At 38.6% G+C, this 20,082-nt stretch overlaps 1 protein-coding gene across 1 annotated transcript; it reads right to left on the bottom strand.

The window, feature by feature from the left end:
- Nucleotides 1-5,108: 5,108 nt before the first annotated feature.
- Nucleotides 5,109-19,624, bottom strand: znfx1 (zinc finger, NFX1-type containing 1). Its single transcript, XM_031740430.2, has 19 exons — nt 19,467-19,624; nt 18,587-18,673; nt 17,659-18,482; nt 16,990-17,224; nt 16,469-16,821; nt 16,116-16,295; nt 15,872-15,978; nt 14,785-15,023; nt 14,538-14,669; nt 14,133-14,281; nt 13,732-13,875; nt 13,521-13,638; nt 12,929-13,161; nt 11,809-11,948; nt 11,121-11,253; nt 10,393-10,560; nt 8,642-8,752; nt 8,386-8,481; nt 5,109-8,177 (listed from the first exon to the last, which is right to left on the bottom strand). The coding sequence occupies exons 2-19, from the start codon at nt 18,630-18,632 to the stop codon at nt 5,724-5,726; spliced, it is 5,862 nt and encodes a 1,953-aa protein (XP_031596290.2). The 5' UTR covers nt 18,633-18,673; nt 19,467-19,624; the 3' UTR covers nt 5,109-5,723.
- Nucleotides 19,625-20,082: the final 458 nt, after the last annotated feature.

Here is a 20,082-nt window from a genome sequence, read left to right on the forward strand (position 1 = left end):
ACCAATTTAGAATCACCCAATAAAATAATAAACGTATCTTTATTTCATAAACGACATGGGACAAATGGCCAGAAACTACACTGCCTGTGTGTTGGAGTGAATGCGCATGCTGATGTTATTAGGCTGACTACAGTGTTCAAATATGGACGATATGTGCATTCTGGGGTAAAACTAACAGTTATAAGGTTTATTGTACAAGGATACACAATGACAGGTTTGTTTAATGTTTTTGGCCCTCTCTCAATTCAGCCTTAGTTTGGGATATTCTATACATTCCAAAAAAAAGACTCAAAGTCTCAGTGTCTGTTAATGTCCATTCAGTTTAATGTTTCATTCATCCAGACATAAAGAGATGTACTGACAACCACGTTAATCCAGGGCACTAAAAACGAGGAGCTTGCCAACAGTTGTTCTGTACACAAGTGGATCAATGAGATTGGGAGTTCACAAATCATGCAAACACACATATCCATTAAGTTTCTCAGGCAGATTCAGTCATACCGAGGTGCCAAGGGGGATGTGCATCTTTGCTTAATGTTTTCCCTCGATGGTGCAGAAACATAGTTTGTTTTAGTCCTGTCATGGCCTGTTGGGATTTTGCTGGATGGTGAGATTCCCTAATACATATTGATAATAATACACTGATGGTAATGGTAATAAACCACCTTTGTCACAGCACTCAGGCATAGGAGAGTAGAATGGATTAGCCTGGGTTTTATTTTCACTTTCTTGGCCATATTTCACTGCTGCTCTGTGAAACACTAAGCCAAGCTCATTGCATATTCTGCAAAGCACATATGGTCTTGTATTAAAAATTTGGAGGTAAATCCGGAGTTATGAAGCGGCTGGAACAACACTTGGAGGCCCAATGCAGCAAAACAACTTAATGTCAGTCGCTAATCTAGTTGCAGGTGTTCAGAAGAGCAGAGCTCAATTAAACCAAATTGGCTTTCATACAGCTATTCAAATTAGTTTAGAATCAAACCCCCACAAACTAAATATGCTTACCTGGGCAGAATTGTCCTCTTCCCTTTAACTCTCTACTTCCCTCCCATAGCAATACACTGTCAAGATGGGAGGAGCTGAAATAAAAATAAATTTACATTTAAATCAGCCTGGAAGGTGCACAAAAATGTGATCAGGGTCTGCGCTTTTCCCACTGCCTTAATCAAAGTTTTGATGTAATGACACACACCCCCATGTGGAGTAGCCTGCCTAGTATCTCAAGAGAGGACCATGGTAATAACTTATTAATGTACTGCCCACGCTGCAATTAAGCATCAATTAAAACCACAGGTTGTGTGTCTGACACATTACTGGGCTGAAAAGCTTTTAAACCTCTCCCAGACTTCTCACTCAGTTCTGAATCGGAGAAAGTCATTTCATTTTCTGGTTATGGTGCAGAAAATTGAATGGTAGCCATGCCTAGGATTCAAAAAAACTATTAAAAAGCACATACAATGACATATTCAAGGTTAAAAAACAAAAAGATTTTAACAGCATATTACAGTTGCTTGGAACGTTTTAGCTTTTTACTTGTGTGAAGTGCATTAATCATTATTTGTAAGACCATAAGTAAAGCTGGAGGACAATACAGTATTAATATTTGCTGCTGTATTGCCATGCAGCAACACATATTTTGGTATATATTTCATGTCTGGCAGATTATCACGATAGTGAGTGATACATAAAATTCTGTTGAATTAGATCCACTGCTTTAAGGCTTTCAGCACTTTTCGTTAGCTGACATTCTTCTGGAATAGAAGCAGGTCTTCACTGCAAGTATGATCATTTTTCTGGTAAGAAAATAATCTGTCTCCTTTGTGGATAACTTTGCAAAATGCTAAGTAAGCCTGTGCATCTCAAAACCCAACATCTGCTTTGTAAATTTTAATTGCAAGATTTATAATTTTCTCTCAAACTTAATAGAAATTAAGCATGCTGTAGCTGGTTGGTTTAAATGAATCATAATCATAAAGAGCTGCATTTAGATTTGCCGTAACTGATGAGGTGCTTGGGCTGAAATCTGAATTTAAATGACTTGGCTTTTGCAGCTCTGTATATGTTTCCACAATGAAAATGTGCTCCCTGATGGTATTACATTTAAGAGCCTTAAGTCAAGACTGGCAAAGTATAAAGATAGCTTGTCAATCTAGCGCTAAAACAGAAACATTTATTCATATTTTCTATCCCTTCACCATGTATCCTCGTTTTTTGGTTCCTTTTGTTTATTTTTTCTATTCCTTTCTGTCTGCCTAAATATCTTTCTCCCAATCACATTCGCTGGTCCAGTGGAGTGGAGGATCACTCAAAAATAGTCAGCTCCTTTCTTATCAAATCATGCCTATTCTCCCCCTCTATATCCCCCCACTCTCTGTCTCTCTCGTTTGTGCTCACTGTCTTCTTCCCTATATCAGCAGAGTCTCTGGTGGACTGGAAGCAGATCAGTCAATCAGTCCAGTACATCCCCTTCCCATCCAATATCACTTTATTCCTTTTGATTTTTATCTTCATCTCTGCTTCTAATGTCTGTATGAATGTTTATGTAACTTAGTTTCTCTCTTTGTGTGGCTTACTCTCTGGACGTAGATGGATATCGTTCAAATCCAGTGGGAAAGGAATAGTTTGTTAACAGAGCCAAAAGACTAAGTCTGTCTGCCACTGTAAACTAGAGATAAAAAGTCTTGTAATCTCTTACTTTTGGTTGCAGACAAATGTTGAAGAAATTAGAGCCAGTGGAAGTGTTGAGGCAAGAAAGGTAAGGCGATATTTAATAAAGTTGTGACTACTGTCCTTTATTTTGCAACAACCTGTGTTGAACCAACTTGCAAGGGATGGAGGCCAGATGGACTCTGTGGATTATGACCTTCTGCACAAGTCAGAAATAAATTAAATGGAATGTTATTGGACAGAAATCAAAGTGCAGCACTTTTTAAAAAATATACAGTGTTACAGAAAACTGCAATTATTTAAAGAAAATGTCTGAGTAATTCCCCGGCTTTGTAAGATATGTGTAATAATTTCCATGAAGAAATATGTCGCAATTATGCAGTGCATTAGCAAAATTAAAAGTCAACTTCTTTGGAGGACAAGCATGTAAACAACCGCTCATTTATTATTTAACACAGAGACATGGTTCACAGCAGATAGAAAAGCTTGGAGGTTAATGCATGACACCAAAGGCCAGCGTTTTAGTAACTTTGCTTTAGATCTTTAGCCAAAGGACTAGGTTTGTTGTATACTCTATCTATGACACTTCATCACACACTATTTCTGTCTGGTAGGAACTTTGGACCACAACCTACTTTACTGATGAAATGCCTGCAAGGGAACATTAATGAGCAATTTTCTGATAATACAAACCCATTACCCTTAGCCAGCATAATACCAACAGTTCATTCTGTGAACATAAACCTTGTTGCATTTTCTCAGAAGTAGATTAATACCGAGTGTTTTTTTCCCTCTCTGTTTGAATTTTAAATGCAAGGAGGTAAAAACGTATGCTCACAAGCCAGCCATTTATTTAAAAATATATATTTATATTTTGTTGAGTTAAGACAAAGGTTGCATATGGAATACAAATACCAGATTCATTTATTCACTTTCTTTACTTTTTTTTTTTTTTTTTTTTTTACCATTTATCCAATTCAGGTTCGTGGGGTTTGGGGAGCTGAAGTCTATCCAAGCTGTCATGAAAAATGTATCATAGAAAATAATACAATGTAGAAAATAAATGAACTAAAATTGCTAAATAAATGAAAAGTGATTCATTTAAGAAGCCGCCGAATGTTTCATATAACATTAAGACTATACAAAAACTTGGCAAATGTAATATTATCTTAGGAGAACTTTTCCTTATTTCTCACATGGACTCTTAATTTTTAACTGCTCTTACAAAGACTTCAGACACTCTTTATCTGTGGCCTTGGGGATCCTTTGAAAACCAATATTTAAAATAGCCTTTCTGTAATTTTGCTTGTCATTCAATATACATTTTTCATTTAAGCTCTTGTTACAATACACCATGTCAATCACTAATCTTTTACAATGTATTCAACAGTTAATTTTGACCAGATGCTGTGGTCACATCCTTGTCACTGATTTCTTCTGTGTCTAGTTCATATGTTCATAAGTGGCTTTCTTTGAGGTGTTCCAATTTATTCAAGCACTAAAAAAGATGCTAGGTCAGTGCCGTCAATCTTCGCCCATTCTAGTTCAAGTGCTCAAATTCAAGGCTTTACATGAACTGACACATTATCATTCGTGACACCTTTGCTGCTTTACCAAGTCCTTAAACTCTGCAGTTTTTTTTCTCTTCTCAGTGATCAAACCACAAATTGTATGTTGGAAGGAGTGGTAGGGAACTCGGTAGTGTCTATTGCATGGGCAGACTACCTGGAACTCTGACAATAACATATTTTAAGGCCACCTGAAATGATAGATGAGGCAGTCCACCCTGTAGGATATTACCATTTTTCTCAGGTGCCGCCTTGCCATCCAGCTCTCTCTCATCCTGATGCTTGAATACTATAAATACGGAAAGAGTGGCAAGCTTTTAAAGTTTGCTCAATTTTAACACTTGTCTTGACAGCAGATTTTTGTTGTTTTTTTTCCCCCTGCAGACAACACAGTTTGCATTGGAGCTGTTTTTGTGACAAGGATGCATTCATCATGTAATAAAGTGATGCAAGCTGTTACAAAACGGCAAATTGAAACTCAGCAACTGTGAGTCCTGTATAGTAGTGAAAAGGAATTGCAGCTATTTCAGGGTTGTTTATTTCACCTTCACTGCCAATGATGTCCTGTTATAGACGCAAATGTTTAACACTTGTATGTAGGCAAGAGAGGCAAATGAGAGAAAAAATATTTGTTTTAATGATGAGGAGAAACGTTTTGTTGTTTTCTTTTCATGCATCAGTTAGGTAATAGTTAAATAATATTTTTGCAGGATGGCAACTGAAAGTGACTAAGAACATTTTTTTTCATGTATTTTTATGTGAATGTGCCTTTTTATGTAGCATAACAAGTACACTTGTTAATCACATCTGCTGAGCTTATTTCTCTGAGCCTATGGAGACCTATATAAAAATAAAGACAACAAGAACACGCTTGTATTTACAGACATTTAATCTCATATGAACAAGCATTAACCATAATAACTATCAGGTGATTACTCACTGTTATTTTACAGTGTTTTACTGCCACCTGTTGTTAAACCATGATGCAACTGGTACTTAATGGAGTCCTGAGCAACCAAAGGGTTACACTCACCAAGTTTAGCATTATGAACTACCATCTATTATTTAATCTTTAATTTACAAAGCATTTTAAAATAAATCACTACCCATCATGTTTAGAATAGCAATACTGCATGATATCAGTTCATAACAGAAGGTGGCAAGACACTTGTTGACATATAAGCATAAGATATTTGCCAGCATAAAATCTACACTTTCAAGAAAAACATTTCAAAAGTACAGTTCATGCAAGAAAAATATGGTCTTATTAAAAGCTCTCTGCCTAATCCATCTCTTAGGTGCCATAAAGTAAAACATTAAAAAGTAAAATTATGGTATTTTCCTTTGCCAAGTTATTTACACTGAGTATACTGACTTTTGTTGAGGCCCTTGCTTGAAATAAATTCACAAACTTTTGTCACTCATACGTGTTCCAGCTAAGAGTCAAGGGTGGAAAGAAAACAACAGGCTTTTCTAAAATGGCTTTTAGAAGTCAATTGGATTAAAGTTTAGAAGGTTATTGGCTTCAGACCAAGCAGGGTGCTGTGCCCCATCCATCTCTGAGGCAACTTGGTTGCCACTTGCAAGTGTATGGCTTTGTCCACCAATAGTAGCATTACAATCAGGACAATGTCTGCTCTCCATAGCCCCTCCACACTCTGTGATAAGATAGACATGGCCATTTGGACATTTGTACCAGTGACCAGGTCGCATTTTCATGGCTGAGACAATCATCTTTCTTTCCTCGTCACTGATCCCCAAGCCACTGAGTGGAAACTTCTCGTCTAGTTTCTTCATGGCTTCCTTCACTTTTTGCTCATCTTGCTCAGTGAATTGACCCCACGTTTCCAAAACATCTCTTATTTTTTGTACGTCTGATTGAATTTGATCAGTTTGTCTCCTCTCATTTGCCAAATGGCAACGAACATTCAGTTCAGCCAGGAGATTGAGTCTCTGTAGCTCTCTCTGCAAATCAAAGACCTGCTGGTCTGTGAATTTTTGGTGGTAGCTATTGAGCCAACACACAAACTCTACAACATTCTTCGAGAACTTGTCGCGATGCATGTCCAACATGTTTTTGTTCTCAATCTTCAGAAGCTTCTGAACTCTTATTAAGAAATCCATCTTGTTTTCCACTACCCACAGATCATTTGCTGTGAGGTAGGTTTGGTTCAGTCTTTCTTTGATGAGCATATATTCCATTTGGTCATCCATTTCATAGGTTCGAAGGTTTTCACGCCACTGAGTTCGAAGGGCTTTCTTCTTTTCTTCAATATCTGACTGCTGTCCATTTATCTTCTCCTTTACCATCTCTATCTCTTTCAGACTGCGGTTGATCTGAGATCCGTAGCGCAGATTATTTCTGATCGGAGTACGGCACTTGGGGCATTCCTTTAGTTTTATGGCCACCTGCTCTCCTTCATTTGCCTGGTTGTTATCATCCATACCCATGTATATATCCATAGCTGTGTATTCGATGATGTGTTTGCAATCCTCCAGCTGAATGAAGTAAGCGTCTGGCTCATTTTCAGTGCCAAAGAAAATCTCTGTGACTTCATCGTGGTCACAGATGCGGCATTTACTTGGACATTTGTCTCCACACAGTCCAATGCACGGGTGGCCACAATCTAGGGTCTTGTTGCAGGGTTCGGTGCATGGCGGGCGATCGCATGGCTCATAGCAAAGCCTATTGCAGTGATGGTGAGCACACTGCCATGCACACGGCTCTCTACAAGGAGCGCATGGCTGCCCACATGGCTTCATGCACTTACTGTGGACACAGCAGTTCTCACAACGCCTCTGACAAGGAGGACAATCACGAGTGCAAGGTTCCTTGCACTTGTGAGAGCAGATGAGGAGACGTTCACATTTGTGATAACAGGGAAAGTGGAAGCGTCCCTGAAAACATTTGCCGCAGGTACCACGGCAGGCATGTCCACATTTTAGCTGGTGGTCACATGGGGCCTTACATTCAGCCTTATCAATGCAATCTTTGTAAAAGCACGCATCTTCCTGGGTGTGTCCACACCCAAGTTTTAAGATGACCTTCACCTTGCACTGACTGGTGCATGGTAACCCACAGACTGACTCACATGGATGTCCACAGCTGAGCAACCTCTGGCAAGGCTCCTGGCATGTAAATGTGTTTGGGTCCTGGTGACAAGGAATCATTTGTGTATGTTGACACTTGGGTATGATCTTCTCAACCTTCACTGGACATTTATTTGGGCATTCTTTATGGCATACAAGTGTGCATTTGTGTCCCAGATCACATAAAATCTTCTCACACTTTTTGACACACTTATACTTCTTGTGCTCTGGGTCATATGGATGACAGACACTAGCACAAACGTGGCCACAGTCCAAACGGAACTGGCAAGGCTGGGTGCAGCCTCCCTCGGGTGCTTGTCTGAAATCTTCAGCATTTGATACTTTTACCTCTCGATCTGGATGATTTTGACAGCACAGAGTCAGAGCCTTTCCAACCTGATCCTTCTCCCTCAAGGTGTGGAAGATTTTGCTCCACAGTTTGACTTGGTCCAGCATCACACTGTTGCCAATACAGTAGAGACCTTTCTTGGCACGTGACAACGCTACACAGACACGATTGGAAATGCTCAAGAAGCCAACTTTAGACTGTCGGTTGCTACGTACAAGTGACAACAATACAATGTCATTCTCTTCTCCCTGGTACTTGTCTACTACATGCACTTTAACGCCTGCAAACTCCTTGGCTGGCATTTGTTTACGCAGACAGTGGAGTTGGCCAGTATAGGTCGTGAGGATGGTAATTTGCTCTGGTTTGTAGTCTTGCAAGAGAAAGTAGCGACAAAGAGCTACAACAAACATTGCCTCATGACGGTTCTGATGGCTTTTTCCATCTCTGATTTCTTCTTCAAGGTGGTTGTGGTCCACAAAGTATAAATTGGTCTTTAGGCCCTGTAAATAAACATTTAATAAAACACATTCCACATTATTCTTTTATATTCATCGTATTATTATTTTTTATCCTGTATTCTAGATATTGTATGCACAGCCTAAATTAGATTTGAGACTGAAGATGCATTTGAAAGTCTAGAGTAGCAAACTTTTTTTTTAAATCCATGCATGCAGGAGGCACTGCAGGAGAGCAAACAAAAACATGTACCTTGATGTTTTCGTACTCCAACACAGAAGGATGGTTTTCTAACTCTTTGTAGATGTGTGGGGTCAGAAGACGGGCAATTTCTGGCCTCATACGATGCTTAAGAACAAACAAAAATAAGGACCATAGATGAACAAATCGCATAGAGATACTGAGATATATATCTTACTGTCTTTAACTCCATCATCTAAAGATGTCTACAATTTAATGACTGATCCTGCAAGAAGATGAGAGAGCTAATATATGCAGAAAAACAAACCTGGTAGTTCAGTCTGACAAAAGGCAGTCCCATGTTCACTAATCTCTCAAACATGGACATCTCCAGGTTAAAGTTCTTAGCGAGTTCATATACTGTGGCACTAGGGCGCAGCTAAAGGAGAGGGGAAAAAAACACTTGTTTATCATATGCTTTGAAAGGTAAGTTAACATTAGAAATCAGGTAATGCCTATATTTACATGAAACTTGTTAATTGTTACCTGCTTATTTCAAGGCATTGCCTTCTGTTATTCCAAAAATAACAGTACGACTTCTTTTCCTAGACTTTAAATGCAATGCACAGAGCAACATCATGTAATCTAAGTGAAGAAAAGAGGATTGACTTTCCCAGCCATAGGACCAGGAGCATCAGACATAATTACTAATGAACAGCTATTAAAGAGTTCCTAGCCATTTGTAAGCACCGTAAATACAAATATGGGAAACCATGAATGAATAAAAAACATATTCTTATATGGGTTTGGATTTGGATGGGAGTATAGACTGCATGCAAATGCACTCTAACTTTCTTTTGCTGTCGTTTTAGTTTTGCTTGTATGTATGTATTTGTGTATGTGTGTGTGCACGTATACGTGCGTGTGTGCAAACCTAATTTAGCTAGAGGACAGAGCGTGATTGTGCATGTATGTGGGAGTGGTGTGGGGGAGGCAAGACAAATTCTAGTATAAATGTGAAGCATTGTGTTCTGCTCGATTCAACACCAAACCTGCGATTAATGACCAGCACAACAATGCCAGGCCTTATTTTACTTGGACAGTGTGATCCATCTACCTTCTCTAAATGCACAGATTCAAGTTTATGTTCCACAAAAATAATGCTTTAATACTTGCCTCTAGAGTAAAAATAACTGCTGTCACTAACACGTATATGTGCCATCAAGATACCTTATCTAGTTTGTTCATTTGTTCTTTTTCACCACTTACTTAAATTGGTAAATTACAATATGAATAAACTATCAAATATAACTATACTATAACTACACAAATAATTTTATCCATATACTTTGATCATGTGTAGCACATTAAATACTATTTAATGTGCTACACATGAGTTTCCATACTATTATGTTAATCTGATGTACATGATATAAAGAAGTATAATGATAAGGTGTAAAAACTGCCATATATTTCCATCTCTGGGTTGCAAGAAGGTCACTCTTTAAGTCAACTTCATTTAAATTCCATTACTAAACTTTTAGTACAACTGCATGGAGCACACGCTTGTTAGTATAGTCAAATGTATACCCTATGTATGCAGATTCATAAATAAACATGAATAAACAGGGACACTAAGCAAATATTAGTTTTTGAGCAGATAGTTGTTGCACAGCAAGAATATACCAGAGCTGAATATTGAGATGTGTGATAGAGTTTTAGCTGTGATCACATGCTGCAGATTGGTAGACAGGCTGCCTAGCCATATGTCCTTGGCAGGCCCCGACAAGTTGTTGTATAATAGCCTCCTGATGTCCAGGATATCACAGCGTACTCTTCTCTATCTCTTGTAATAGCTAGTATTTTTTATTTTTTTTGCTTCCTTCAAGGCAACACACATAAAGATATAGAAAAGCACAGAGCATCTCATAATATGTTGTCTTTAAATTTTCATGTTACAACTGTGCCTAGTTAAAAACACATATAGCGATCCAAAAATAGTCAAGCGCAGTTAATAAACCTTGCAAGTCTCCTAAGAGTTCAGGAAACATCGCCCTGTTTGTCTGTGTCAGGTCTTACCTGTTGGTGGTCTCCAATCAGAATAAGGTGTTGGCATGCTCTGCTCAATGTGGTGATGGTGTGGGCTTCAAGAACCTCTGCAGCCTCTTCTACAATCACCAGACGTGGACGCACTTCCTGCAGGGTTTGACGAAACTTTGCTGCCCCTGTTGTTGTCATGCCAACAACCTGGCGGACAGGATATTTGTTTTTTTAAAGACAAGTCGACCTGAATTTGCTATTTATTTTTGTTGACTTTTAGAGCATAAGGTAGATATCAATCCTATACAAATGTGAAGCTGCAGTCTGTTGGATTAACATAAAGACTGGAAACAGTGGGAAGTAGCCTGTCTGTCTCTGTAGTTGTTTAACACTTGGATTCTTTATTGCTTGCAGCCTCAGTCTGTTCATATGCCCACAGATGCTATTGCGAAAAGTTTTAAAACTTTGTAACTAACCAATAGGTTACATTACTGTAACATTACTGTCACTTCTTGGATTACCAGGAGAAATTCTGTTCTCTTCTACTATTTTTAAATGGAGGCACAGAAGAAAAAAGTCTTTTAATTTGGATAATATATTATATCTTCTCTTGCACAAAGATGCTTGCCACAAAATCTGGGCAAATGAAACCAAAACTAATCTATCTGTTAATGTTAGTTAAAATAATTTATAATAAATCTGATAAATTCTATATAATTTATGGTTAGGATTTTAAAAAGGAATATGCTAGTTAATATATTCTGTACCGTGGCTTTTTTGAGGAGACAGAGACTTTCATGCCGTTTTACATCAGCCAATCTGTCCACTGCATTCTGGTAGGCTTGCTCAGATAGCAGGGCTTTTTCGCGAAGCTCCATCCTGTAGCGTGCCACCCACAACCTGACAACACAAAGCCAATATGAAGTAGTAAAACACTGAAATGACTGAAGGAGCCATGCAGAAGCCCTAAGATTATTATTGTTTTAATCTGAAATAACATGGAGCAAGGGCAAAAATATATATAGTATAATTGACTAATACCTCTTCATTACTAATACAGCATATTTAAACAATTAAACAATTTAAACAATATTTAATACACATTGTTTTTGTATTCAATTCCCTGTTTGCTAGTTTAAATGAGAAATAAAACCGTGTACACAGTTCTTTCAGTCCTGTTTTTTCAGTAATAGAAGACTAGATTTACATCTTGGCTTTCTGCTGTGATAAAATCCTAAGAGATACATTTTCTTAGTGATTACTTGACTTAATTATACACATTGGGAATATACGAAGGTAGGTCAGGGAATAGAAAGAGTGTAGAATAAAAAGGGGAATTAAGAAAGTAGGAAAGAGGACAGAACTGTTCAGAGAATGCAACAGAAGGGAAGAGCCGAAAAAAGGTACATAGTAATAAAAGAAAAGAAAAGAAGTTGAACACGGATGCAGACATACCGATAGAGTTTCCATCTGTCTTGCTGACTAAGAGTCCAAACATCAAACACGTTATCTTCCTCTCTTTCAGTCATAGCTGAGGTCTTCCCAAGTTCTTTTCTGATATTTCTCTTCATCTTTTTCCTCTGGTCTCGTTGGAACTGTATGGATCGGGATGGTAAAAAACATTATAACCTTCTGAACCTCAGTTAACAAAGTGATGAATTCATTTTATAAAGTAGATATTGTATTATTTGTTGTTGCTTTCTTTTTTCTTTTTGTAATAAGTTGTCATAGTGTGCACTAGATACTGGATACTGGAGTTAGAGACATGGTTACTTTGACTGACAGATGTTCTGACACAAGCATCTGGAGCTGATTGTTGTCTTTTAGACCTTACCTCTTCTAACTACAATCACTGAACTAGACTTATACACTTAGTTTATGCAGTTGGTTGTTCTTGGAGCATTTTAATGTAAATCTTGGACTAATATTATGGTTTGCCGTTGAGGGCAGACCATCTAAGAAGTTTGTGCTTCAATTTTGGTGAGTGAAATTCTAATGTTTCATTAGTCTGTTGAGCACTAATTAGCTGATGTGCCTGAGCATTGCACATACCGACTGCATAGGAAATTTAAACTAATTTCCTAGCATTAGGCGATAATTTAGTACTCTACCCTTTCACCTAAACATGGTAACTTCTGGCTCTCCAGAATAACAGCATGCTGGAGACAAAAACACTACCACTGAATCTTGTAAATGCAAGACCCTAAACCAAAACTACAAACTGCTGGGTGACTTATAGTAAGTATGTCCACCTTTTACAATGCCTGAGAAATCTTTCTACTGAAGCTTTTGGTTATTACACTTGTACAGTATTCACAGTAACATGCCAAGTCTATACTTATCATCAACAAAGGGAAAACTGAAACTGCCATCTACCAAACATGGATGTAAATAACATACTGTATGCTGTGAACTTAAGATGTAAATATATTTCCATTGGTCAGATGTTGATTTAATGTAAGCATATCCTTACATCAGACTCCACTCAGTCTGCTATGGTTCTACATCAATGTGCTCTTAGAGAAATGATAAACTCATTACGATCACTGCACAAAAAGCCTTCTATTAAATTTACCTCAAATCCTTCTTCACTCTGCTCAGCCTGTATTTCAACTTTATCCAGGTTCATAGCAAGCATGAGTTCCTCGACTTCTCTGACAGCGTCCTCCATTTCTCCCTTCTTTCTGGCATCTCTAATGCCTCTGGGACCAAAGTTGTCTTCAACAATCCGCTCTGCCTGGATCAGATCTGCCTCCTCTGCGATTTCAATGAGGTCCTCTTCTTCATCCACCTCCACTGGTACTTCTTCTATATGTTACCCATTCAGAGCAACAGAATGGGTCAGAATGACAATTCTTTCAAACACCACAACAAATGCACATATTTCTTTTTTTTATTAACGCCTCATAATGTGAAATAAGTCTATTTTCAGCATGCTCAGCATATGGTATTTATGCTATTCAACATACTGTATGTGCATGATAAAATGTTTATAGTCTTCACTGACAGCAGTTGCTGATCTGAAATGACTGTGACAGCAGTTTTAAGTTTAGATTTAATGCTCATGTTGGTGTTTTGGAACCTTAAGTGTTTACATTAGATGAAAGTCAGTTATTAAATAATCTTTCACTTGTTCAGTTGAGCACCGCTTAGAGTAAAAGTCTTACCATCATTTCCATTCGCATTCTCTGTCTCCCTCTGGAGGAAGACAGTGGAACCCAAACCCAACCACTCCATCATGAGGTTGGGCTTCTTCTCATTCCAGGTCTGAAATTCATCCATTGCCTACAAATCATTTCAAACTCATGAGTTTGGACTCATTCTGTCAAGCTCATTTCATATGCATAAAATGTGAATTTCTTATTCAGAATGACTCACAGGGGGGCGATGCAGGCTGTCCCAGTGTTGGCGCAAGATGAACTTATGTAAGAAGCTTTCCCTCAACACACCTTTCAAAGAACATTCCAACTTCATACTCTGTTCCTCGATCTCCCTCTGCTCTTCACACAGCTGCCTGTAAACCTGTTAAGCAGGTGAGCGAGCCACACAAAGCAAACAGAATGATTGCGTGATCAAAGACAAAAAAACCGAATAAGCGCAATAGAAAACCTATTAGATAAACAAAAGATGTTTAACAGGAAACAAAAGGCAATTATTTAAATCTGTTTCATCTTTTTATATATTCTGAGTCTTTTCTTCATCTTTTCTGTGAACAAAAGGAATACACGAGGAGCATTTTAAAATAAGATTCAAACTGCAGTTCACCTGCAAGAGCTCACCTGATTATATGCATCACGCAGATGACCGGGCAGTGTTCGTCTGAAGTTAGGTGAATGGGTCAGCTCCCTCAGATTGAAACGCTTCAGGATCTCACTGTTGCTGCGACCTCCAACTCTCACTATGCCATCTTTTAAAAATTTATGAATACCTGAGATGCAGAGTTAAAATAAATGCATGTCACATCCCAGAACACTGAAAGCTTTTTTTGCATTGCATTGTCCATTCCAGGAAACAGACCAGAAGGATAAATAATTAAATATAACTTGAAGTAGAGGTCTGTGGCCTTTTAGTGAAAGTAAATACACATGGCACATAAGATTCTTTGTACCTGAAATTGAAACATCCTTTTCCGTGACAAGTGAGCAAACCAAGCATGTTATTACAAAGCAGCTGTTGGCGCTTACCCTCAAGGAACTGATCCAGGGCGTGGTTGGTGTAACACACAACCAGCATCGGAGCCATGTCATGTTGATCTCTCCAGAGTTCCTGGTTGGTCAAGAGTGCCTGAGCAATCTTTAGACCAACGTAGGTTTTTCCTGAGGCCAAAAAACATGTTGATTTTTGCTGGATAAAACTTTGCACTTCTTAAAATTCTGTCATTGAACAAATAAAAATGAAAAACTCACTAACAATGGTTTTTCAATTTCTTACCAGTGCCTGGAGGTCCTTGTATGATAGACAGTTCTTTTGTGAGGGCCAGCTGGAAGGCTTTCATCTGAGACTCATCCAGACCCAACTCCTCCATCCTTGGCCAGGCCTCTGCCTTCAGACTGTGAAAGGGCCGTATTCTGGCCTTGTAGTCAGGGTCAGCAACAGATGACAAGTCATAATTATCATTTCTTCGAAGATAAGCTGGCGGTTGGACATCTGTCTTGCATTCCACGATGTACCTGAAAGAATCAAAGATCCTTAGTTATATATTTCTTTAAAGAAAATCTCTCCCTAAACAATTAAATCAGCGTTTTAATATCGCAAGAACTTTTGCTTAACTACAGAAACTGTGCTGTTAAAATCAGGTTTCAATGGTCAATGGGAACTTTTAGTTGTCAACGGTAACGTTATTTTCCCCAATGGGAAATTGATTTGCAGTCTGTCCATACACAGAGAGACAAAAACAAACAAAAAAACACCCCAAAAAAGCCCAGAACGAACAGCCCAGATTTTATCATCAACAAAGTGCAATGTGCAATGGCAACAACCCTTATGGTTTAGTGTTATTAACCATGATAATAGCAGCAAAAGACACTCTATGTCTCTTGGTCTTCACTGCAGGCACTTACATGAGTTTTCCTAGTTTATTTGTCAAACTAGTCAAGTGTGGCAAAACCCTTGACACCCTTTTTATGTTGTAGTTCTGAGAGAAAAGGTTTAATAGAGTTTCATTTAGAGAGACTGCTAGACAACAAATATAAAACAATATTTTTTCAGTATTTGTTAAGGGTACTGAAGGTGATGGCAATATTTGAAGTTTTGAGAAGATCCATATGTGAACGTTATTGGGAATTGTGAGATGATATGATAAATTAAAGTGGATGTTGAACTTACTTTGATAATTTTACTCCAAAAACCGCTGTCAAACCCTCCTTGCTACTATTTTCTCACTCAAAACTCTTTTAAAAGTATTTGTGGTGTTAATTGTTTTGAAATAATTTTGGGATTTTATTAAAAAAACAAACAAACTGTGAACTTGACAGTAAAATCTGAAAGTCCAGGGCAGCACATTGACACACATCCTTACCTCTGAAAGGGCAAATCATCCTCCCTCTGCTCCTGTAAGCCCTCTAGAACATACCGATAAGCCTCAAAGTAGGCAGTGGTCTCGACCATCAGAAACACTTGATCTTTCTGTGATTTTAAAAAAAACACATTTTGTTATTTGTATTTCTGTTTCAAATGACCACAGATATTTATTACATTTATCCAAAGAAACTGAATGCATCATGCCCATTTTAACATATGGTGCAAATAATGTATTACTCTACCTCAATTCTTGCCAGCTTTAACCTGCTCTCCTCTGTAAATGTAATCTGGACCAGTCCTTTCTGCAGATGTTCAGGGTCTCGATCTGACACTGTGGCAAACAGGAAGCTCTCAAAATTATCACATGACAGGCATACCAGGGAGCCATAAAGCAATCTCTTGGAGTTCTGCCAGCGTACAAACTGTGGGAAAAATGGACAACCTGTTAGTAATATACATGTTTATATATGTCTTTACATTTGCCATTTAAATAGTGAATGACCAGTGTATGTATTAACACATCAGTGACACAGAATATACTTTACTCCATCATTCAAATGCCATTTTACAAAGACATCAACAACCAGAAGCTAACCTTAAGTGGCTGTGCATCAAACTGGACAATGTAGGCAATGCCAGTGTGTGTGCATTTGGGCACCACTAGCTGTGTGTCAAAATATATTCTGATATCATCAAAGCGCTTTGTCTTTAGCGGGCTGTTGGTCCTTCCGATATCTTTTTGGTTCTGGAGCAATTGCTGAATCCCCTCACGCAGTGGTCGCACAAAGTCCTCTCTGAGCAGCCGGAAGTGTGTATCAAGATAGAGGTGGGTGTTTGTATAGCTCTGGGAGGTAATGTTGGGTCTAAGGAAAGGCCTATGCTCCTGCCGGAACTCCTGTGGAGTTGGGTAGATTGGTATGGTCCTGAAATCCTGTTGATCTTCTTCACCTAGGTTAGAAATAGTGGAAGTATTAATAACTGTCTCATCTATACCAACATTTCAAAACCTTACAAAAAGATTTTCTGACCAACTGCATGGTATTTGCTTCAGGACAATCTATCCAAATATGTAAAAACAATGTGATTTCAGTAGAAATATCTCCAAGAGCCAGTTACCTGGGTTACCACCACCAGAGGGCAGGAATGCATATGTGTCTCTGTCTGACCGCAGGGTACCCTCTCTTGCTCTATTCTGGAGGTGTGTGATCAGGTCCTGAAGTTGCTCCACACTTTCCTCAATTTGAGGCTGAAAATCCACACCTGATGCCCTCAGGCTGTTAATGGAGGCTTGGAGCAGTGTCAGTAACAAACTCACTGTATGTACCGAACTAGCAGGGAAGATGTTAAGCACCTAATAAACATAACAAGGAAAAAAGAATTTAGCTACTTTAAAACTGTTAATAAAAAGCACAGGAAATAAAAACAGAAATGCCTAAATAAGGTTTGTTTACATCTATGTAATCTGATTTTCTCAATAACTGTATCTTTCATTATGCCTTTTTCTCTTTGCACACAGGAAAAATAAAAATAAATGTGATTTATATATTACATTATCATTCCCACTGCACTGTATGTACATATAAAAAATCTCACTGACCTGTATTTTAGTGTATGAAGTACATTACAGTATACACACTGATTGTACATAGTAAAATTAACCTTGTACTTTATTGCTTCATCTATCGAGCAATGTCCTCATATGTTTTTTCAGGTATAAAATCAATTATCGTTCAGCTGAATTTCCTATGTTTTGTCAGGTTTTCTATGTTTTATCAGTTTATTTACCTGTGAGAGAATCACCAGGATATTTTCCAGATGCTGTGGGTATTGTGCTCTGCGAGCAGGTTTGCTCTCTGACGCCATCCCCACAAGATAGTGGGGTAGAGAGGTGCAGAAGAACCCTGAATCCTTTATAATGCCAGCCAGGTGCTGCTGAGTGCCTCTGTCTGTCCTTGATTTAAAGGCTTTACTCAGCACCAAGCAAATGAGTTCGATAAGATCCTGCCTTATTTTGGTCTCACTGAGGAGATCTTTCACAGAAGGGTGTGAGGACATGGTAATGGCCACTACAGATGGGTCTTTTAGAGAGAGTTCTTCCAGTGCTTTAAAGCCCAGTCCTCGGCCCTGTGGTGGCCTAGCTGTGCTGGCAGAATTTGATCTCCTTCCATTTCTATCTTGCCTGTCTCCCTCAACATCTCTTCTTTCACCCCTCCAACCTTCTCTTCTGTCGACACGTTCTTCTCTCCCTGCCATCCCTATTCTTGCTCCTTGTCTAACAACTGGACCTGCTTCTGGGTTTCTTCCTACTTCTGATCTCTGTCTCTCTGCACCTTCCCATCCATTTCTATCTCTTCCAGCACCTCCTTGTCTGCCTCCCCTTTCTGTATTGCGGCCCACCTCTGTTGCTCCTCTTCCTCTACCTCTCCCTGCACCTCCTCCTGCTCCACCACCTCTTCCCCTTCCTCTCCCACGCAGCTCTTCACTTTTCCTTTCCTCCCTTTCACCTTGACTACTCCCATGCCTTTGTGCTCTTTTTCTGTCTCCTTGTGCCCCCCCTCGTCTTCTCCTTCCACCTCGACAAGCATTCTCACCTTGGACAGTATCAGTATCTAGGGGAAAAATAACATTTATGTAATGAGACTAAAGTAACTAATTTTAGTTGCCAGATTTTCTCAGTTTTTTATGTGACTGCCATCACATACTGTATAATTACCATTATTAGGTCTGCTTCTCCCAGTCATAAGAGTCAGGCTTTCCATGGTTGTGCATGTGGTAGACGATGAAATTAAGACCAGTAACACTGATGATTTAATAGTGAGAGGAAGGAGAAGAACCACATTTAAGCACAGTGCAACAATACAATGATTTAGAAATTGCATAATTTCGCCATGAGTCTATTAAAATAGAAAACACAACACAGCACTGATTGAGGAACAGTGATTACTTTCGCTCTCTATCACTGGGTCATAACTTGTAGTGAGTCAGCGTCAGATAGAAAGGATGTTCTCATTGTTTACATCTGTGAAATAAATCTGGGGGAATCAAAGCTAATAGAGTGCATGGATGAATGGATATGTGTGTGTGTGTGTGTGTGTGTGTGTGCGTGCGTTCTTTGCGACTATATCTCAATGTCCATCGTTGTAGGTTTGTAGGTGTGCGCTATAAACGAAACATGTGCCACATTTGTTTTATTCTAATGTTGTCCATTGCACTGAATTCCTGTGAAATGCAAAGTCTGCCCTCTGCAGGATATTGCCCGACAGGTTTCCTTTATCAAGAAATGATTCAGAGGTTTACACCGCACAAGTCTTAGTCACGGATGTGGCAATTATAACACTCCACAGGCTGGCTGCCCTCCGAACAAGCTATACCATTCACATTGCCTTTTATGTCTGTCTGTCTGTCTGTCTGTCTGTCAATGACTTTACGTGTCGTTTGCTATATGACTTGCAATTTTAGCTATCAGTTCGCATCACTGTTCTCAGTGTACACGCTATTATTATTTACTAAATAAGAAAATACAATAAGACAAATAACTCTGTATCCTAAACACTTCCTAGATAAGCGATAGCCTAAGAAAAGAACGAACTTACCAAGCGTGACATCCGACCAACATGAATATTTTCCTGGTCAAACTTTGTCTAGCCGTCTCTCATTCGGTCTGTGCGCAAGCTCATCGCAGCCTCTTCTCCGGCTGTCGACTTCAGCAGCCTGCTATTTAAGTGCTTTGTCATTTTCGTTTTCGTTTCTCCAGAACTAACACACCTAGAAGACAGAGTGGATTTGTCCTTTTATCCTTGACTAAAGATAGAGCGAGCATTAAATGAATTGAATCTATCTATCTATCTAGGACCATGTAAAATTTAGGTTTATTTTAATGTGATATTAGGCACACTTGTTATTATTTTCAAATAAATGAAACAGGAAGCACTATAATGCATAACTATGGAAGTTTAGCCTAGTTGATAGTAATAACATCCTAATTAATAAGTAGGTAGAATAGACTGCAGGTTTTTATAGCGTTGTATTTTTTTAATCTTTGATCACATTTAATTCTTATATTTCTTATAAACGTATTTTTTGCTTCCGCTAATTTCCAAATTAGGCCTGCTTAAGTTTATCATTTACTTAAAAAAAGATTTTAGACAGCACCACAATCTCTCAGAATTGTTTATCATCATTATTATTATTATCATCATTATAAATTGG

Source organism: Oreochromis aureus, linkage group 5 (genome assembly GCF_013358895.1).
Source record: "Oreochromis aureus strain Israel breed Guangdong linkage group 5, ZZ_aureus, whole genome shotgun sequence".
NCBI classification, from domain to species: domain Eukaryota; kingdom Metazoa; phylum Chordata; class Actinopteri; order Cichliformes; family Cichlidae; genus Oreochromis; species Oreochromis aureus.